The 22,624-nt window shown below is 41.6% G+C and overlaps 2 protein-coding genes across 3 annotated transcripts in view; both read left to right on the forward strand.

Annotated features, from left to right (window-relative positions):
- The window catches only part of LOC135512254 (spectrin beta chain, non-erythrocytic 1), a 122,211-nt gene extending 113,961 nt beyond the window's left edge, over positions 1–8,250 (forward strand). For both annotated transcript variants that reach the window (XM_064934078.1, XM_064934077.1), the window contains 6 exons: positions 53–153; positions 459–513; positions 4,658–4,860; positions 6,327–6,500; positions 6,620–6,662; positions 6,850–8,250. In XM_064934078.1, coding sequence (XP_064790150.1) covers positions 53–153; positions 459–513; positions 4,658–4,860; positions 6,327–6,500; positions 6,620–6,662; positions 6,850–7,053 — 780 coding nt within the window. In that variant the 3' untranslated portion in view covers positions 7,054–8,250. The remainder of the gene's footprint in view (positions 1–52; positions 154–458; positions 514–4,657; positions 4,861–6,326; positions 6,501–6,619; positions 6,663–6,849) is intronic.
- A 5,044-nt stretch (positions 8,251–13,294) lies between these two features.
- The window catches only part of LOC135512256 (echinoderm microtubule-associated protein-like 6), a 95,608-nt gene continuing 86,278 nt past the window's right edge, over positions 13,295–22,624 (forward strand). Inside the window, exon 1 of the mRNA XM_064934086.1 lies at positions 13,295–14,242. Within this exon, the coding sequence (XP_064790158.1) occupies positions 14,046–14,242 (197 nt within the window). The 5' untranslated portion in view covers positions 13,295–14,045. The remainder of the gene's footprint in view (positions 14,243–22,624) is intronic.

The raw sequence follows: 22,624 nt of genomic DNA on the forward strand, positions 1-22,624 counted from the left end.
AATTGGACAAATTCTGTTGGTCATTAATGATGTGTGTCTGTTCGTGATGCAGATGGAATTACTGGAAGTGAGAAGACAGCAAGAGGAGGAGGAGAGGAGGAGTAATCCCCCACCTGCAGAGACCCAGACGGACACTGCATCGCCACAGCAGAAGTACGATATGAGCCTGGCGCACCATACTGAAATAATGTGTTTGGTCTGTTTGTGTGTCTGTTCTGTGTCTATGTTTAGATTGAGCAGGCATGCTGTATTTTGGTGTTATGACTATCCCAGTGTGTTTATAAAGACTTAAGTACGGTGTTTGAGGCTGACAGTTTTCTGTGTGTGTTTATAGATACTGCAGTACAGCGTTGGAGACTGACTGTTGTCTCTATACTGTACGCTATGACTGTCCCAGTGTGTTTATCCTGCACTATGTTTGAGACTTACTGTTGTGTCTCTGTGTGTTGTCCCTACAGGGAGGGTGAGCAAGTGTCTCTGAATGGACTGCCATCGGACCAGGACTCCCCTCGGGTTAGTTACCGCTCCCCAGCCTACCAAAAGTACACCAGCTTTCAAACCCGCAGGACTGGGACTGGGCGAGAAAGGCGTGCGGGCTGGACCGTGACCCCCCAATGCCTCCCTTGCCCTTTGAACCCCCTGCCCCCACCACAGGGAGAGGACTGTACACCCCTCTACCCCTGACCCCCCCCCCCCCCCCCCCCCTCATATACCATTTAGCCGTATCCTAATTCCATTGCAGGAGACTATACTAATTCTACCTTGATTATTCCTTTTTATTTTTTTATTTGCATAATGCATTTGAATGGTAATTAGCTTTGCTGATTGCAGTTTCATTTATTGTAGTTTTTATTCACCTAGTCTTATTTTATCACATGGATGTTGCAGGACTGAACATAGATGAACAGTAGCAGGGTACTAGATTATTTTTTGGGGGCCAATCGTATAGTTATTTATGCTTTCATCTTTTTATCTTAATATTCCTACAAACCAACTGGTACCTTTATTGCTACTGATCGAACACTCCGCTGAGGACGGCTGATAAATGCTAGCTGCAGCTCACAGGAGGCTGGTGGCACCTTAATTTGGGAGAACGGGATCATGGTAATGACTGGAGCGGAATCAGTGGAATGGTATCAAATACGTCAAACATAGTTTCCATTCCATTTTCTCCGTTCTGGCCGTTATTATGAGCCGTTCTCCCCTCAGCAGCCTCCACTGCTGCAGCTAAATACTGTAGTATTCACTGATTAGATGTAAGCTGGGCCGAGATCAAATGAGAAAGTAGAAAGAAGATGAAACCGTTTTTGAGTTAGGCAACCCTATTTCAAAAGCAGTACAACATTTCCTAATTGAACATTTTGAGATTTGAGCAAAAGGTCCAAAAAATAATTGATTTAATTGTATTCACTGTAGATTGACATGATCTATTGACCTATTGACCCCAGAGAAAGGCATAATGGGACACGGAAGTACTACAGCACTACATAGTCTAGAATGAGAATGAGCACAGCGTGTGTGTGTGTGTGTGTGTGTGTGTGGGTGGGTGTGTATATACGTGTGTGTCCGTGGGAACGAAGAAGAACACGCCCTCCTTGCCCCCCCCCCCCCCCCCCCCACTCGTATCTTTTCTTTATATAAAACTTTTTTTCCCCTCTACTGTCAGGTTTTAGTCTTTATTCCCTATTTTTCCTCTCTCCCTTCTCTCTTCTATCCCTGTTTTTCTTCTCTTCCTCCTCTCAGCCCAACACTTCTCTCCTCCTATCTCCATCCCTGATGATATTACTCTTTGTGTACGTTATTATTTACAAACTTACCATGTGGAACCTGAATAACTGACAGATAAAATACATGGCTTAATCGTTGCCTCAGTAATGCAGTTAAATCGTCTTCTTTAGTCTCAGGTTTCAAGTTGCCCCAGATCAAATCAGCCAGGTCTCTTGCAAACTAGATTTTATCTCCATTACTTGCCTGAATAAATAAAGGTTAAATAAAATTCAAGAGAATAGGAAATCAAAAGTAGTAAGTAGCTATCTGCCCCAGATATCCATCCATTTACATGACCTGCACATCCATACCACACGTTATACCACTGTCAGACAGTACCATCTCAAATACCATTTCACTATGTATGATTCATTTCACTATGCTTCACCGTCGTAATTCTGTTTGTAGGGTTGTTCCAGTCATAGTGTGTACGTGTGTGTGTGTGTAGAGGGGTGTAAGCACATTCCAATTTATTCCGGTCATTGGGTCTCAGTAGTTATATGATACCTACCTTCTTGTTCTCATATCATTCTTCATGTTAGCTCTGTGCACCAGATCCTCATTTTATTCCTGGTCATGTTGCACGTTGAATCATTTCAGCACCCCCAACCCACTAACGCACATTCCCCAATAAAACATTGTTAGAGTCAATCACTCCCCATGTATGTCCGGTTTTTGTTGTCCTTGAGCCGTCTACAAAATAACACTGTTTTTGTCCTCATGTCTTATGTTGGGTATATTGTTTTGCATGTCATTAACATGTTGGTAATCACCTTTCACGTTCAGTGCCCACTGTTTTTGTGTTTTTCTCTGTGTGTATTTTCTATGTTTTCATCCTGGGGTGGTTTTATACACATTGATGTACAATATTTTTTCAAAGATTTTTTTCGGTAACACTTTACTTGACACCCAGCGTCATAACCCGCAGTCATAATCATGTCATAATATGTCATAACAGCTGACATAGCTTGTCATAAGTGTTATGACCATATTATGACAGGTTATGTCAGCTGTGGTTATGGTTATGACCATGTCATAACATGTTATGACACTGGGTGTCAAGTAAAGTGTAATTGATTTTTCATACATTTAAAAAAGGGTAATTGTCTTGTAGATATCATTTATCCAGTAGACTTCTGACAATAAATCTCCAGTATTTTGCTTTGGTGTAAAAAGGTGCCCATCCAAACTGAGAGATCAATGTTTGAGCAATTCTAAGTTTAGTGTTTTTAGTTCTGCAAAAGGGTAATTTCTAAGGGAACTACAGTTACTGCTATCAAAGTGATCCTCCTTCACAGTAATCAAACTTTGAGATGATCAGACTTCTTTACGTATTTATGTGGAAGTAACTGGGTTCATATTATAATCTTGGAGAGTATATTTGAGATAGAATGAGGGTGCAGATGTGACCATTGATAATATGATTACCTATATGAGTGTTAGCCCAAGCGAAAACTATTTTAGCTTTTACCCTGAACATTTAACAAAGAGGTGGCGAGAAATATCAGTCCCCTGTTGCACCAATCGAACGGTGCAAAACCTGGCAGCGATGCAGTCCTTCGTGTCCAGTATTGGTGGTCCAGCCGATGGCAGGATCTCTGTATAAGCATCCAGGATTTGTCCATCGCCTGGCAAGCTCTCAGTAAAAGTGTCCACGATTGGTCCAGCCTTGAAGAGCTCAGTAATGGGTAATAAGTGACAAATTGGAGTGGGTGTGTTGTGATAAAATCTTTTAACTGGCCAATTTTGCATTTCCCTTCACTTTACAATAATGATACCGTAAAATGAATAATGAGTTCAAGCAATTGTGTTAATTGTTTGGGATTTTATTTTGGACTTTATCTCCCTTTTGCTGGCTTTCTCTTTCTCTCCAACAATATTTTGTGTGGGTGTGGCAATGTGGTGTGCATGTCTTAACCCCTGATCTATGCATGTCTTTGAAATGATCTCTCTCGCTGTCTCGGCTGGACTCCGGTCCCATTTTAACCAATCCCATAAACCAAAGCTCTTCTAAATCTGTATGGTCCCAGCTTTTCTCAGAATCTATATAAATTGATTTTTACTGCATCTGCAAAGTCTCCGCCTAACTGTGCTTAGATGGGTCGGAATCTGAGTTAGTCAAACAGTGAGTTAGTATAAGTGAGAGTGAATCCAACTGTGAGTTAGTGTAAGTGAGTCATTTTAGAGGCTGTTCGTCTCAAGATTCGGATGGAGTCAGAGAGGTTCATGATGAATCAGTCGGATTGAGTCGTTTGATCAGAGTCAAGTTAGTGTAGAAGTAAAAAAAAATCAACTGTCCCAAGTAGATGGCATTCAATGTTGGAGAGATGGAGTGAGAGGGTTAGAGAGAGGAGTCAGAAAGAGACTGAGATGGAGTTAAACACTTGATAAGTTTCACTCCAGGCACTGAACCTTAAGACCTGAGACACTGTGGGTGACACAGAGATTGAGACATGATGTAAGAATAGCACAAACACTCAGTTCTGGGGTTCAGTGTCTGCCATTCATCTTATGATGAAGCTGGGCTATAATTGTGACATTGAGGCACGTTTAAAAATTTGAGGCTGGTGTAATGGCATTGTTTTGATTTATACAAATACCTATACCTGTTTTACTCATCAAATGGAAATAAGGACACATATTGTGATGGAAATATTTTTTGGGTATCATTTACAGTAGAGTAGGCCTAGTCGTATAGAATACCCCTTTCTACTTAACTTGTCTTAAAGCCATTGTGATATAATATAGCAATCAAAGGGAAAGTACTGAATGTTTCTACACAGCCTCTGATCCTGCTATGCATGAAGCCAACTCTCTGATTTCCAGCCCCACTGTGTGTTTTGTCTACCAAGCCCCAGCTTTCTCTAATACCAGTTTCTGTCTACCTCAGGACATTGGGGAGGGAAGTGACATTGTAAATGGGGTGGCGGAGCCCAGCCCAGGCGGGTCGCCCAGTGCAGCACGCAAGGGCAAGCCCAGCCAGGCTGCCACGCTCCCGGCCAAGTCTCTGGACTCAACCCCAGCCAACCAGATGGAAGGCCTCCTGCACCGCAAACATGAGTGGGAGGGTCACAACAAGAAGGCATCCAGCAGGTACACACACACACACAATTCACATACACTCCCCTTAGTATTTAGCTAAATCTTTTTATTTTGCTCTACACTCCAGCATTTTGGTTTGATAGGTGACAATACAGAATGCCACCTTTTATTTGAGGGTATTTTCATATCTCTTTCACGGTTTAGAAATTAAAGCACTTTATGTATCTAGTCCCCCCATTTGAAGGTGATACATAGTCAAATTCACTTATAGTGTATTAAATGTAGTCAAAAGTTTAGTATTTCGTCCCATATTCCTAGCACGCATTGACGACATTGAGCTTGTGACTCTACAAACTTGTTGGATGCATTTGCAGTTTGTTTTGGTTGTGTTTCGGCTGTTTTGCCAAATATAAATGAATGGTAAATCATGTATTATGTCATTTATGAGTCGCTTATTGTAAATAAGAATAGAATATGTTTCTGAGCACTTCTACATTAATGTGGATGCTACCATGGTGTCACGACTTCCGCCGAGGTTGGCTCTCCTGCCCGTTTGGGCGGTGCTCGGCGGTCGTCGTCACCGTCCTATTAGCCACTACCGATCCCTTTTTCGTGTATCTGTTGGTTTTGTCTGATTGGTTTCACCTGTGTGTTGTTTAGTTAATTAGTGTCTGTATTTAATGTAGGTTGTCACGCCCTTGTTTTGTGCGGGATTGTTTATTTTGTCATTCATTTTGTCTGTCGGTGTTTTGTGTTTCTTATTCTCCGGTTAGTCTGTTATCCTGTGTTGGATAATTTCACCATGTGTGTATTTGGGTTGACCGTGTTTATTTTGTTCACCGGAGAATAAAACTTTATATCGCTATTTGCTCTCTGCGCCTGATTCCACCCACCTTGATTAGACGTGACACATGGGGGCATGATCTTTGCATCGAACTTTCTCACTCATCATTATTCACAAATCATTCATGATTATCCATAATCATTGTAGCATCCACATTAATGTAGAAGTGTTCAGAAACAAATGATTTTCTTATTTACAATAACATTTGTAATACATTATTTACCATTCATTTCTATTTGGCACGACATAATCGGAAACACAACCAAAACAAACTGCAAATGCATCCAACAAGTTTGTAGAGTCACAAGCTTGATGTCATTGTGTGCTAGGAATATGGGAATAAATTCTAAGTATATTTGTCCAAATACGCACCTTCAAATGAGGGAACTAGATACATAAAGCGCTTTAATTTCTAAACAAATATGAAAACACCCTTACATAAAAGGTGACATTGTGTACTGTCGCCTCATAAAACAATTGATCTCAAATCCAAAACGCTGGAGTATAGAGCCAAATTAAAAAATTTGCTTCACTGTCCAAATAAATACATAGGAGAGTTAACATGTATGCTTACTGGACATATTCATGCATGCCAAATACTTTCCCCTTACAATAATGCCAACATTTTATTTAGCTGAACAGACTCTGATAACTGTGTTTCCTATGGTTTCAGATCCTGGCACAATGTGTATTGTGTGATCAACAACTGGGAAATGGGCTTCTACAAAGACATTAAGAGTGCCAGCCAGGGCATCCCCTATCACAGCGAGATCCCCATCAGCCTGAAGGACGCTGCGTGTGAGATCGCCCTCGATTACAAGAAGAAGAAGCATGTGTTCAAACTGAAGTGAGCACTATTTGCTGTATAGCTCCCTATGTGTCTTGTATTATCCGAAGATGAGATCTTGCATACAGTACAGTAGTTAGTTTGACTTATTAATCAAGTTTTTATTTTCCCTTTTACAGAGCTACAGATGGGAATGAGTATCTCTTCCAAGCCAAAGATGACGTAAGCTTGCTTAGCTTTTAATTTGTACATTGTGCATGAATGACAGACTATCTTCCTCCTGTGAATGTTGTGTATCCTTTGCTGTCTTTAGTCCCTGTCTCTTACGAGGATCACGTGGGTGTCTGAGTGTTGCTGTATTGATGTGATCTGTGTTGTGTGTCCTGATAAATCCTCGTCTGGGCCGCAGGAGGAGATGAACTCGTGGATGCAGGCCATCTCCAGTGCTGCGTCCCCTGATAAGACCGAGATGACCCCCAGCAGCCATAGCACCCCTGCCTCCAGCCGAGCCCAGACCTTGCCCACCTCTGTTGCCCTGGCAACCGAATCCAGCCCAGGCAAGCGCGAGAAAGACAAAGAAAAACGCTTCAGCCTTTTCAGCAAAAAGAAGTAGATCCTCCTCCCCAGCCCCTTCAATGCCATTCCTCTTCTCTCTTCTCTCCCCTGCTCCTGTTCCTCTTAAAGCGAGACTCCAGCATGCAAGCTCAGAGCCAAAACTCCACACTCTGTGCCTAACAATCCAACAGCCGGGCTCAGAGGTCAACCACAGTATGGTGTTTTCTTTTTTAAGATAAGGAACACAAAAAAAGACAAACAATTATGTTAAGGTAGATTTGATGCTTTGGGCAGCTGCCATTGTAAACCATCCAGAAGTCAGCGCTGAAAAACAGGATAGGGTTTCTAGTTAAGATTTCTTTGTATTTTCTCTCTTTTCCTGCTTTCATCTCTGCTTTTCACTTGTTGCTTTTGTTGTTTTTTCCCAGTTATTTTTGTAATTCTATGTAGTTTCTAGGGTCTGTCCTCAGTTTTGTGAGGCTATCATTGAAAGATGACTTGCATTCTTCTGCGGTTGAAAAGCAAAGTCAGCGGTGCTTTGAACTGTGTGTATAACTTGTGTATAACAAACTATTAAAAAAACGTTTCATTTCACTTACTAATAACAAGCCCTACAACATTATAAGCTTCAATATAGTCACTTTTTTCCCAAAAACGTAGTGTGACATTCATTTGAATGAAAAGATCATAATATTGTCAAATGTAATCCTATACCTACTCGGGCTCAAGTAATTACTAAAACCAGTCAGAATGTTGGATATCCATGAAGAACTACAACACAGATTAAGGTTTATTTCTGTAATTTTTCAAAACATTATTAAACATTGTTTTCCTATGTATTTGAGTTGCATTATAATGTATGTTTAAAATATATTTAGTACAAAGTATAAAAATTAGATGTACAAAACAATAAACACTTTAAGCATTGTTGTTAAGTAGAAAAGTGGATTCTAAGGCAAATACTGGAATAAGGTTGCTTGCTTGTTGGCTATAGCACCGCATATTATCATTTTGCTACATTCTCTAGCTATTTGATAAATAGTGTGCATTTCTCTGTCACTGTAACTATTGTAATGAAATATTTCTTCATATTGCACAATCAATGCCACGATGGGAGAAAGCTTGTTTGCCATAGCGACGCCTCTAGGTATGTAGTTTAATATGGACCATTGTCACAGGTAGATGGAGCTGCACCCGTAGACTTTTGCCCTCTCTGTTAAATATGTGCAAATCCATTAAATTGCTTTTAAGATGATGTCTGTCTCTGTGTTTTCAGTACTACAGCATCACACCAAATCAGCAACAATTCCTCATGTCATTACCGCTTCTATACGATTGAATACATTTTTATGAAATCATGCCTCATTCAGTGCAAGCACTATGTTCTCATTCATTACAAAAAAAACACTATTACCAAGCAATTACAGAGCTATTACGATGTAACAATGAAATTAATGGCAGAATAAATCCTGTCTCCTTTGAATTCATTTAGGCAACACAGATTTGACTGCCCCTAAATGTGTGCACCATCTAGTGGCGTTATGGAGATTTTGCAGCCAGTGTTGAACATTTCTGCAGAACGCATATCTCGTTCCCAGACACCTAGGCCTGGGTAAGAGGCTAGCAGAAAACTAAACAATATATCACTGGAAAAATACAAATACGCCATTTTAATTTGTTTTAATATGAGACGAAAGAACACTATGGGCAAAAGTTTGGTAAAATAGCCTAACGTGCTGAGTTTGATTTTTGGGTATGTTAAAACTCAAAATGGCATAGATAATTGAGATTACAGGTGGCCTGTTAAATTGACCACTTCTATCGCCTCTAGAAACATCAGGATTTAGGTTGGTCCGTTTTTGGGGATATGGGTGAATCTTGCCTCTAAACGAATGTGAGAATACCGTGTTTGACCTTGCAAGACTATCTAGGGTGAGGCTTGAGAATCTTAAAACTGAGAGTAAAATAATCGGACCATAGTTCTTAACCATTTTGCTTTAATTTAGAAATCCTTTCTTAGCAATGACCATGAATGAAAGGAGACCACAAAGAAGACTCAGTGTTTACAGATTATAATTTGGCTACTAAACATCAATGTAACCCCATTGGCAGAGTTTTCGATCACCTCTGAGTAATCTAACAGCCAACCTGAGGGGACAGGAGTATGGGCAATATATAGATATATTTGTTTGTTTTTTAGATGATCAGATTACTATGCTCCCGTATCTCTCGTATTGGGAGAGAGCAGAGACGTTCCATCATCACTTCTATCACAAGAGGGCGCAAGAGTACCAGTAAACTGAGAACTCAGACTGCCCTTCACACAAGGACATTATACACAGAGTGTACAAAATATTAGGAACTGCACTTTCCACCACAGACTGACCAGGTGAATCAAAGTGAAAGCTAAGATCCTTTATTAATGTCACCTGTTAAATCCACTTCAAACAGTATAGAGAAAGGGGAGACAGGTTAAAGAATACATTTTACGCTTTGAGACAATTGAGACGTGGATTGTGTATGTATGCCATTCAGAGGGTGAATGGGCAAGACAAAAGATTGAAGTGGCTTTCAACATGGTATCGTAGTAGGTGCCAGGCGCACCGGTCAACAGTTTCCTGTGTGTATCGAGAATGGTCCACCACCTAAAGGACTTCCAGCCAACTTGACACAACTGTGGGACGCAAGGGAGTCAACATGGGCCAGCATCCCTGTGGAATGCTTTCAACACCTTGTAAAGTCCATGCCCTGACGAATTGAGGCTGTTCTGAGGGCAAAAGTGGGTGCAACTCAATATTAGGAAGGTGTTCCTAATGTTTTGCAGACTGTGTAGATAGGTATGTTCTGTCAACCCTGACAACCAGGTATCTCCTGTCAATCAAAAATCTTGCACTGCAATCAAATCAAATCAAATTTATTTGTCACATACACATGGTTAGCAGATGTTAATGTGAGTGTAGCGAAATGCTTGTGCTTCTAGTTCCGACAATGCAGTAATAACCAACGAGTAATCTAACCTAAAAATTCCAAAACTACTACCTTATACACACAAGTGTAAAGGGATAAAGAATATGTACATAAAGATATCTGAATGAGTGATGGTACAGAACGGCATAGGCAAGATGCAGTAGATGGTATCGAGTACAGTATATACATATGAGATGAGTAATGTAGGGTATGTAAACAAAGTGGCATAGTTTAAAGTGGCTAGTGATACATGTATTACATAAAGATGCAGTAGATGATATAGAGTACAGTATATGCATATGAGATAAGTAATGTAGGGTATGTAAACATTATATTAAGTAGCATTGTTTAAAGTGGGTAGTGATATATTTTACTTCAATTTCCATCAATTCCCATTAATAAAGTGGCTGGAGTTGAGTTAATGTGTTTGCAGCAGCCACTCAATGTTAGTGGTGGCTGTTTAACAGTCTGATGGCCTTGAGATAGAAGCTGTTTTTCAGTCTCTCGGTCCCTGCTTTGATGCACCTGTACTGACCTCGCCTTCTGGATGATAGCAGGGTGAACAGGCAGTGGCTTGGGTGGTTGTTGTCCTTGATGATCTTTATGGCCTTCCTGTGACATTGGGTGGTAGGTGTCCTGGAGGGCAGGTAGTTTGCCCCCGGTGATGCGTTGTGCAGACCTCACTACCCTCTGGAGAGCCTTACGGTTGTGAGCGGAGCAGTTGACGTACCAGGCGGTGATACAGCCCGACAGGATGCTCTCGATTGTGCATCTGTAGAAGTTTGTGTGCTTTTGGTGACAAGCCAAATTTCTTCAGCCTCCTGAGGTTGAAGTGGCGCTGCTGTGCCTTCTTCATGACATTGTCTGTGTGGGTGGACCAATTCAGTTTGTCCATGATGTGTACGCCGAGGAACTTAAAACCTACTACCCTCTCCACTATTGTCCCATCGATGTGGATAGGGGGGTGCTCCCTCTGCTGTTTCCTGAAGTCCACAATCATCCCCTTTGTTTTGTTGACGTTGAGTGTGAGGTTATTTTCCTGACACCACACTCCGAGGGCCTTCACCTCCTCCCTGTAGGCCGTCTCGTCGTTGTTGGTAATCAAGCCTACCACTGCCTAGCACTGATGATTGAGTTGGAGGCATGCATGTCCACGCAGTCGTGGGTGAACAGGGAGTACAGGAGAGGGCTCAGAACGCACCCTTGTGGGGCCCCTGTGTTGAGGATCAGCGGGGTGGAGATGTTGTTACCTACTCTCACCAACTGGGGGCGGCCCGTCAGGAAGTCCAGTAGCCAGTTGCACAGGGCTTGGTCGAGACCCAAGAATACCCATTTGGATTCATGTACTCAACAAATCAATACAGTTTGAAACTAGTTATCCACTGCATCAATTCAAACAGTGACATTCAATTACTTTGTGCATCTGTTGTATTTTTTATTTTACTAGTCACAAGGAATATGAGGCAGGATTCAAGACAGTAGTCTTGTCTAATACTTAATTAGATGCTTGATTGCACACAAATAGTTTATTGTAATTATTTTATAGTATATTTTGCTCATCTTTATCAAGGGTGCCAATAATGGACCTTACTGTATATAGGTTATAGCCAGTTCCTTTTGTGCTTTATCCAATGCCTCTATCAATAATTCTCATACCATCCATGCTTGATGGCGTACATGGCAACAAATGTCAGAGGAGTTGGCTAAGCACAAGCAGATCTTGGGTTGGGTGGAGCAGTAATACAAACCTCGAGCAGTTGCTATATTGAGGAATCGGTAAGCCGCTAGAGTCCCATGGGAGTTGTCAGTCAAGGTCTTTGTGAACATGACTGTTAGCTTGCAAGAAGAATATTAATTCAGCCAACTCCTCTCACTCGCAACATATTCACAGAGAGCCCTATATGAGGCCCTAAGAATGGCACGGTAGATTGCGCTGGCTCTCCAGTAAAGTCTGTCACCGTTGTCTAAGGGGCTGTCTAAGGGGCTGGCAATGGCATGCTCTACTTAGCATTTGAGAACAATCTACATAACATCCATTCCAAGAGTCCAGCTTCCATCTAGAAAGACCTCTTGTTCCATATATAAACATGTAAGGGATTTTTTTTAAACCTGTATTTAACTAGTCAAGTCAGTTAAGATCAAATTCGTATTTACAATGACGGCCTACTGCCTTGTTTCGGGGCAGAATGACAGGTTTTTACCTTGTCAGCTTGGGGATTCAATCCAGCAACCTTTCTGTTCCTGGCCCAACACTCTAACCACAAGGCGACCTACCGCCCCAGTCAAAGAGTGGCATATGAATAATAAGTAAGGGGTTATGGTTGTTAAACCTTTTACAGAAAATGTAGCATAGTGGTGTTCAGTTTTGAGAGCCATCGATCCAAGAGATATTCCGTTCTAGAATGCATCTGTGTATGATCTAAAGTATCACATGTGTGTTGAGGACTCCCTTTGGTTCAACTCTCTCCAATTTGATAAATCCTGATATTAATATTATGCAGGCTAAATTATTACATCCAATTTAGTTTCCTATTTGCGATTGAACTCCAATATCATCTATTTGTTACAAAAAACATTTATCAGTTGCTATTCGATTCATTCAGTTCCTATTCAGTGTAATGCCTTTATTTTAATTAGGGCCTAAAATTATGATTAAATCAAAGTACATTTCTATCATATGAATTTACTCAATTATTGCTGATCGCAAAAGCTGCCATTCTGTTTTCATAGCTAACCGATGTTTTGTTGTATCTTTAGGTCTTCAGGACCTTGGATAGCGCTTTAGCACTGCTGACTGGTAGTTGTAGTTTTCAATGTTTTGGACCAATGAGAGAGGGGATGCCACAGACATAAATACATCAATACCCATAAACCTATGCAGCTGGCCCCTTAACGTCGGCGGCAGGGCAGGGGTGGCTCGCAGAGCGACGTGGTAATAGCATTTCGAAAATAGAGAGAGGCTGTTCTGAAAAATATTACGCTAAATACTTGATGGGGAAAGTCTCCATTACGTTACTACATTAATATTAATACGCAATGAATAACACAGTACTAGACCTCTGCTCAGTTTTCCACCCCGGTTTATCATAGGCATCGCCTGTCATTCGCCCTTATGAGTAATAGGCTTCTGTCGCTTGCCGCCCGGAATCCCTATTTTCATCAATCCATTTGAGATGCGGGAGATGCGACGGAGTCGCGCGGTGAGCGACTGTGTTTTGAAACCCATAGATTGTTTGCCTCTGCACGGAAGTTAACATATAATTTGCATTTTGGGGCTCCTTCACTCTGACAGCGGCGAACCAGCTGTGGCTGTCAGACAGTTTGCACTCTGTCGGAGTGATTTGCAGTGAAAATCCGTAATTCCTCACAATACTTCGACTCTTGGATTTACTTAAACCAGATTTGTCAATTGACGACAGACAGATTGCATGTTCGCCCTATTTTCTACGTGTTTGTTTGATTGAAATGTTTAGTTGTTAGTTATTGTCTTGGGAATTGTATAAAACCGTAGTAACTATGGCTGGTGTTACAGTGGAGGATTAGTGTCCGGATTATATTTCAGCAGCAGCCGAATCCTCTAGCAATTGTGTTCATTTGCTGTTTGTTTATTTGGCCAGTTCTTCTGTTTTCGTTATCATTTGAAAAGGAACCCATTTTAAATACATATGAAATAGCATTTAATGTGGAGTAAATTAACTTTAGTAAGACATAATGGTAAGAGTGAAAAAAAATGTTTATGATGAAAATAATGCATTAATTCACAGTCTCTAAGAGTAGCCTAACATAGTAACCATTCATGCAACACAGTTTTTAAAAGCAAAAATGATGAATAGACCTGAGGTGTGTAGTGTCGTGTCCTTGCTGGGGTTTTTTCAAAACGCTATGTGCACATCTGCTGTAGAATGCGGGAATTAATTTTAAAATCGATAGCCTAGACTAAAGGAAAATGTCATCTGTTAGAATTTTTCTAATTTTATCAGTGAGTTTTCCATAAACTTTGCATATGCATGTCTGCAGTCCCTGTTGTCGTGTAGCCTACTTAAGAGTGGAATAATTCACAAAAGAAACAAGTTGTCAAATATAATGGCGGATCGGACTGCTCCGCGTTGCCAATTGAGATTAGAATGGATCTACGGGTACAGAGGGCATCAATGCCGAAACAACCTGTACTACACCGCTGGGAAAGAAGTGGTCTATTTCGTGGCTGGAGTCGGCGTGGTTTACAATGCCAGAGAACACACTCAGAAGTTTTACCTGGGTCACAACGATGACATTATAAGGTGAGTGTTACTTGGAATGTATCTCTTGACCTACAGTCAATGAACACCAACACGTATGTCGTAAAATGCGTACAGAATGCGCACCAGTGTAAAATATGTATAATTTCAAATCAAAGTTTCTTTGTCGCATACACAGATTTGCAGATGTTATCGCAGGTGCAGCTAAATGCTTCTAGCTCCAACAGTGCAGTAATGCATAGCAATACAAAACAATACACACATAACACAAAAAGTAAAAATAAAGAAATTAAGAAATATCAGAATGAACAATGTCAGTGTTCAGAGTAAAAATATAGTCCTATATATATAATGGTGTGTCAAGACTGTATGGACATTATAAGAATAGAAAAGGTGTGTACAGCAGTAGTTATATAGGAGGATCCATGACTAGAATACAGTATATACATATAATGTGGTGTAAAACAGTATGTAAACATTATTAAAATTACCAGTGTTCATTGACTATGTACATAGGGCAGCAGTCTCTAAGGTGCAAGGTAGAGCACCTGGTGGTTGCTAAGTGACTACGGTTCACATAGCTGATCAACTTTAAAACATAACATTTCCTCGGTCCCTCTCTTAGCCAGTTATCAAAATCACATCCACATTTTATTGAATCTGTGGATCTTAATGAATTGCTTAATTAAAGCAATAAATTGACCCATGGCTTCACTCCAGTGTTGCTCTGTCCAGTGGCCATGTGAGCCGTCACTGTGCAGAAGTAATGTGTAGCCTCGCCTGTCCAGAGAGCCTATAACCCAAGGGAGTCATTGCAAGAATTCTATTCACAGAGATCATACTATTTGTACTATGACTTTCCTTAGATCTCTCATCACGTCTACCTATGTCAAAACAGCCATTTCAGTGCCACCAGTTGGTGGACAGCTCCTTTCTTTTTGAGTCAGCAACCATGATGATTTGAAAGCATGGAGCTGGCCAACAGTTCCTCACCCAAATAGTTATTCAAGAGCCAAAAAGGCCCTTAAAAGCTCTTGTCTCCCTTGGATGCCTGCAACTACAGTAGCAGTGCCCCCTGTAAAAGCACACACTGGAGAGGGGTTGAGGCTGGTGGATGTGTGAAATGTATAGTTCTTGGTTCTGTATGCAAATATAGTATTTTTTGAGAGCTTGAGCTGGCAGTGCAGATGGTCTTTGTTGTGGCTCAGCGATAGCAAGCCAAGCTGGTGCCAGCAAACCACAGTAACAACCCAAACACAAGCATGATAAGCCCTGGTCTGTAGTTGTTCTCAGTCATGCTTGAAACTACAAGGCTCACTGCAAAGCCGCTATTCATAGCTAGTCAATGCAAAGTCCTCCTCAGGTCACAGAGCACAATCAAACTGGTTGAAGCCTACAGTGTTAGTGAGATTGTAACACCAATCCATCCCCATCCACTTTGGTTACAATAACATTTTAGTCATTTAGCAGACGCTCTTATCCAGGGCGACTTACAGGAGCAATCAGGGTTAAGTGCCTTGCTCAAGGGCACATCGATATATTTTTCACCTAGTCGGCTCATGGATTCTAAATAGCGACATTTCGGTTACTGGCCCAACGCTCCTAACCACTAGGCTACCAGCCTTGTTGAAAAGGTTTTAAATAGTCCACTGTTATTTCTCTCCACTCTGTCAGGGAATCATTCTACTGCAGACACTTTATCACAGTCGTTGTATTGATGGATTAGGTCTGTGATTGCGCCAGTCATATTGATGAATTAAATCCATGTTGGGCCTATAATTTCTGAATAAAGGCCTTTTCAGTGGACACTCCCCGCTGTTGAACAGTTATTACATGTCTCCATGGCCAGGACTGACCAACAAAAAAACTGTGATTTGTAACACAATTGGGCCTACTCCCCTTCAGAAATATATAGATCTAGATATAGTGGATTTGTTTAGTGATGCACTTTTATTGAATAGTCCATTAAAACTTGTTTAAGCCTGTTGCACATTCTCTAGTCATACATGTCAGTCACTCAATATTGAGGGTAGCTGGAGCACTGGACCTCGATGCTCTGGGAAACCATTGAAACAGCCAGAACCTGAACTCGGAGAAACCCCATTGCATATTTAATGGATGTGATGAATGATAACGTCCAGTATACAGATCAGCTTCATCTACACAGAAGTGTTGGTACCTTTCCCATGTTTCGGAAAGAGTTGGAAAGCCTATTCCGATGTACCATGTTAAATATGTTACTTCATGTTATTTCCATGTAGCCTAAAATACTTTAAGTTTTATCGCAAAATCTGTGAGTGATATACAAGTATTGCGGATTTCTCCAAACGGAGCCTCACGAGTGGCTCAGCGGTCTAAGGCACTGCTTGAGGCATGAGGCATCACTACCGACCCCTTGCGGTGGGCCGGGCGCCTGCAGGCTAACTTCAGTCGTCAGTTGAACGGTGTTTCCTCTGGCACATTGCTGCGGCTGGATACTGGGTTAAGCGGGGCGGGTGTAAAGAAGTGCGGTTTGGCGGGTCATGTTTCGAAGGACGCTTGACTTGACCTTTGCCTCTCCCAAGCCCGTTGGGGAGTTGAGGTGATGAGACAAGATCGTAATTGGATATCATGAAATTGGGGAGAAAAAGTGAGTAAAATTTCCCGAACTTTTTTAAACAGGAAAAAAAGAACACAATTAGCACCTAGCATCAATAAGTTGGGCTACCCATTTACCCAATGTTGCTATGCGTCAATAAATTGCAGTATGTAGTTGTAATGTGATTACAGCATGTAACCTTATAGCATATTGCATTATCTACTCTGGACTGGCTTGGCTTTGTCACAAGGGCCTATCAGAGCTTTCCCTGTGGTGTGTCAATGGCCATTTTCTGGTCTTTTACTACATGGATTTTCTGTGCTCGAGACCAGTGGTTCTCAAACTTTTTATATTCCCTTACCCCTGCAAACATTCAACCTCCAGCTGCATGCCCCTTCTAGCACCAGGGTCAGCGCACTCTCAAATGTTGTTTTTTTGCCATAATAAGCCTGCCACACACACACTATACGATACATTTATTAAACATAAGAATGAGTGTGTGTTTTTGTCACAACCCGGCTTGTGAGAAGTGACAAAGAGCTTTTATAGGACCAAGGCACAAATAGTAATATAATAATAATCAATAATTTTGCTCTTTATTTAACTATCTTACATATAAAACCTTATTTGTTCATCGAAAATTGTGAATAACTCACCACAGATTTATGAGAAGGGTGTGCTTGAAATTATGCACATAACTCTGCATAGTTGGGTTGTATCTCAGTCTTAAATCATTTTCCACACACAGTCTGTGCCTGTATTTAGTTTTCATGCTAGTGATGGCCTGAGAATCCACTCTCACATAGGTATGTGGTTGCAAAGGGCATCAGTGTCTTAACAGCGCGATTTGCCATGGCAGGATACTCTGAGCACAGCCCAATCCATAATTCTGGCAGTCGCTTCTGATTAAATTCAATTTTCACAGACTAGCTTATTGCAATTTCAATGAGGCTCTCTTTTTCAGATATCGGTAAATGAACTGGTGTCACGCCCTGACCATAGAGAGTCTTTTTAGTCTCTATTTTGGTTAGGTCGGGGTGTGACTAGGGTGGGTAATCTAGTGCATTTATTTCTATGTTGGCCTGGTATGGTTCCCAATCAGAGGCAGCTGTTTATCATTGTCTCTGATTGGGGATCATATTTAGGCAGCCATTTACCCACTGGATTTGTGGGATCTTGTTTTCATGTTGATGCCTGTGAGCTTTACAGAACGTCACATGTCGTTGCTCTTTAATGTTTTTGTGAGTTTCATTTAATAAAAATGTGGAACTCTACGTACTCTGCGCCTTGGTCCATTAATTCATTAGACGATTGTGACAACTGGAGGCAGGGCATGAAAGAGATAACGAATCCAGTTGTTTGTGTCATCCGTTTCAGGAATGTACGTGCGTATTTGTGCACCCAATTCACTCAGGTGCTTTGCTGTATCACATTTTGACATTGTCCGTAAGCTTGAGTTCATTTGCACGCAAAAAAATCATACAATGATGGAAAGACCCGTGTGTTGTCCTTGTTAATGCAGACAGAGAAGAGCTCCAACTTCTTAGTCATAGCCTCAATTTTGTCCAGCACATTGAATATAGTTGTGGAGTCCCTGAAATCCTAGATTCTGATCATTCAGTCGAGAAAAAACATCACTCAGATGGGCCAGTCGTGTGAGAAACTCGTCAAGCGGTCAGACAAGTTAAAATGATGGTCAGTAAAGAAAACTTTAAGCTCGTCTCTCAATTAAACAAAACGTGTCAATACTTTATCCCTTGATAACCAGCGCACTTCTGTATGTTGTAAAAGCGTTACATGGTCACTGCCCATATCATTGCATAGTGCAGAAAATACACAAGAGTTCAGTGGCCTTGCTTTAACAAAGTTAACCATTTTCACTGTAGCGTCCAAAACCTCTTTCAAGCTGTCAGGCATTTCCTTGGCAGCAAGAGCCTCTCGGTGGATGCTGCAGTGTAACCAAGTGGTGTCGGGAGCAACTGCTTGCACGCACGTTACCACTCCACTATGTCTCCCTGTCATGGCTTTTGCGCCATTAATTATTTCAAAACATCTCCTTTCATGTCACTGATGCGTCGTAAAACAGTGTTGTTTGATGAAGACATTGTCTGTATAGTTTTTTTGGCCTTTTCCCCCAGCATTGTCCCAGCCATATCCGCAGCAGCAGGAAGAATTAAGTCTTCCACAATAGTATGGAGCTTGCCTGTCCTAGCCACTCGGTAGCTCACCATATAAGACGCTTCTAGCCCCTTCTTATTAATGGTACATTATCTGTTGCTTTTATACATGTCTTACTACTCGAAAGTCATCATAATTCTTGCCCAAAAAACTCCAGTGACTTATTTTTTTATGTTGGCATGTTTTGTTTCTAAATGTCTGCGCAAGAGTGAAGGTTTCATCGAGTTGTGAGATATTACTTTTGCACATATAACACACTGTGGCTGAGGAAATGTGAATCACCCAGGGGGTTTGGGAATACCTGCTCTACAGCTACTTTACAGTTAGGTAAAGAAACATTTTCATGTTGTCCTTGGTGTTACTTTGCTAAGACATCCTCAAGATCAACATCCTCTTTAGAATCATGAAATGAGGACCCAGAGTGAGTTAAGATGTCATTAAATCAGACCTACTTTGTGCCACAGCTCCATGAAGGCTGAAGGGGTTTACACAGTCACAGGTTTCCGGAGTTTGACTATCTTGATCTCACACAGGGTGCAGTTATTTTAGAGGGACCCTCTGGCATCATCTCAACAGAGGCAGAAGTCTCCCCACTGACTTTGATTGCTTTCAACTATGAATATGAAGAGGAAGAGAAAGCATTGAGCTTATATGATTGACATGTACTGGTAAATGAGTGTTATTATCCTGTGGGACCATCATCTTGAAACAGGTCTTAATGGCCTCTTAAATCTCCACCCAATACAGACAGAAGAGGACTGGCCACCCCTCTGTGCCTGGTTCCTCTCTAGGTTTCTTCCTAGGTTCCTACCTTCTAAGGAGTTTTTCCAAGCCACTGTGCTTCTACATCTGCATTGTTTGTTCTTTGGGGTCTGAGGCTGGTTATCGGTAAAGCACTTTGTGACAACTGCTGACATAAAAAGGACATAAAATAGATTGGATTTATTGATTGACCCGTCTGCATTGAGTGCATCTGAAAGTGAAATGTATCAGGCTGTTGAAAAGATGGCTTGTGGGTGGGGGGTGATGAGGTTCATGTATGTGTGTCCCTGTGTCATTGTCTATGTGTGTGCATGCAGATGGTGTCTATACTCCTGCCTGTTTCCATATCTGTGCATTTCTGTGTGTCCATGCAGGCAGATATGTTTTTGCAGAGGGATGGTTAGGGAGTCATTATAGGAATACCAATAATGTAGCCCCTGCTCCATGGCTTGTACACGTCACATGCATTCTCATTATCACAGTACATACACACAGCACCTTAAGGTCGTTTCCTTTTTCCAATTTGAGCTCAACGTTATTATTTCTTGGTGTAGGGATGTGCTGCTGTCTGTCTGCTGCCTACTCTAATTGAAGTTGAATTGAAGTCTGGTCCTCACACTGTGATTTGCTACGTGGTCTCAAGTTAACCCCTACCTCAGGACTCTTATTTTCAAGAGGACACACTCCAGTGTCCTATATGAGAGGCTTTAGAATTACCCAGCCACTTTCAGTACTATTTCAGACCTTATCTCATTTTCTCCATGTACCCTTGCAACAAAATAGTCACCATTGTAGATGCCTTTATCCAAATCTCTCGTGGACAGACTACGTAAACACATCTGACCAAATTACGCCAGATTTTAGTTCTGGGTTAACCGAGATTACCTTTACCCTAATGCTGTGGTACTGTGTATGATGTGACACAGAGACACCCAGTGTTGGAGTCAGTGATGGGCACAGTACAAAATGATGTATAATTACAGTGGTTTTAAGGGTTCAATGGGTTCTTGAATGCTCTCCATCTAAACAGCTGTATCCTTAAGGTAATACCAACGTATGGAGATCAAATCACATCAAAGTTTATGTGTCACGTGCGCCAAATACAACAGTGAATTACAGTGAAATGCTTACTTACAGGCTCTAACCAATAGTGCAAAAAAGGTATTAGGTGAACAATAGGTAGGTAAAGAACTAAAACTACAGTAAACAGACAGGCTATAAAAGTAGCGAGGCTACATACAGACATGCATGCCCTTGGCAGATACAAAAGGGCAATCAAAAAAGAGAAGACAAAAAGCTCTTGCTAAACTCCGGTTCAGTTGTGAGTTATTCTTATGTGTCTTTCTGTCTGGAAGTGACTAGTGCTTGTGGCCCCGGCTGGTGTGTTTCACAGTGTCGTACCCTTGGCTGGCGTCCCCTGCCTGGCCGCGGACGGGCTGTGCCACTGCTTCCTCTCATGCTCTGGTTTTCTATCCTCCCTCTGCTGTCCCATTTCCGTCAGTGCTGCAGGGCAGAACCCGGCTCCGGATGCATCTGTCACTGCCAGCCAGACAGAAGTAGGAAGAACCGGGTCACAACCACACTTTCATACAGCCCTTTCATGCTCAGACAAGCAAGTCTTTAAACTAGACCTTTACAGTCTACTGTCTCATTCACACACTCCACAGTCTAGTCTTGAAGGGTGGCTGGTAGCCTAGCGGTTAGAGTGTTGGGCCAGTAACCGAAGGGTTGCTGGTTCAACTATCTGAGCCGACATGGTGAAACATCTGCCGATGTGCCCTTGAGCAAGGCACTTAACCCTAATTTGCTACAGGTGTGCTGTACTACTATGGCTGAACCTGTAAAACAACACATTTCGTTGCATCTGTCTGTGTTATGTGACAATCATTATTGACATTTACTTTAATTTATTTTGGCAAAATCTTTATATAGCCTAGTCACAAGCTATTACAACTATTTTACAACTTATCAACCAGCTGGAATCTTACACCAGGACATCATTCAATTACGCTAGTGCAATGACATGGTTGATTATATTTTTTTTATGTAGTATCACTGATTGAAAAGGCGAGTATTGAAAATACAAAGACCCCATCAACCTCTCCCCACCACTGCCCCATCCTGTCTCCTCCTCATGACCTTTGCATACATTACTGAGGCTGACTGGGACACCACAATATCAGCTTTATTAGAAAGAGCATGCTGAGACTAGGAGATGGGCATGGATTGCCGATGGTGTGTGTCTTTGTGTGTGTGTGTGTGTGTGTGTGTGTGTGTGTGTGTGTGTGTGTGTGTGTGTGTGTGTGTGTGTGTGTGTGTGTGTGTGTGTGTGTGTGTGTGTGTGTGTGTGTGTGTGTGTGTGTGTGTGTGTGTGTGTGTGGAGGGGAGGGGGGGTGTCATTAATCAGGGTTAATGACTGGATCAGAGGCGGACGGATAGCTGCTCCCATGATGCTCCATTAACACCAGGCTGGGCTCTAAGTGCTCCTGATTTCACGGAGCTGAAGACTTCAAATGAGCCGCTGACCTTTACTGGCTCATCTCTCTCCCTCTCTAGAATATGGAGTCCTTTGAAAAATAGATGGGTGGATAGGGAAAGAAAATGTGGAGTCCAAAAATTTTCTCTCAGCGGTAATGCATGTTTTCTTTTATGTTAATTGGACTTGATAATGATTGGTAATGTTACAGTATATTAAACATGATTTAATAAAAGGTGCTGGGATATTCCATTGGTTGTCTGTGTAGCTGGGCCCAGCTGTCTCACAAACACACATTGTAACTGCGTGGGTGGTTATGACTACATATTGATTACGTTGATGACACATTGATTATATACTTTGTTGACACACAGCTTGTCTTGTTGACAGATTGCTCCGCCAAGACACACATTCATATCATATGGCTACA

This window comes from Oncorhynchus masou, chromosome 24, assembly GCF_036934945.1.
Source record: "Oncorhynchus masou masou isolate Uvic2021 chromosome 24, UVic_Omas_1.1, whole genome shotgun sequence".
In the NCBI taxonomy this organism is placed as follows: Eukaryota; Metazoa; Chordata; class Actinopteri; order Salmoniformes; family Salmonidae; genus Oncorhynchus; species Oncorhynchus masou.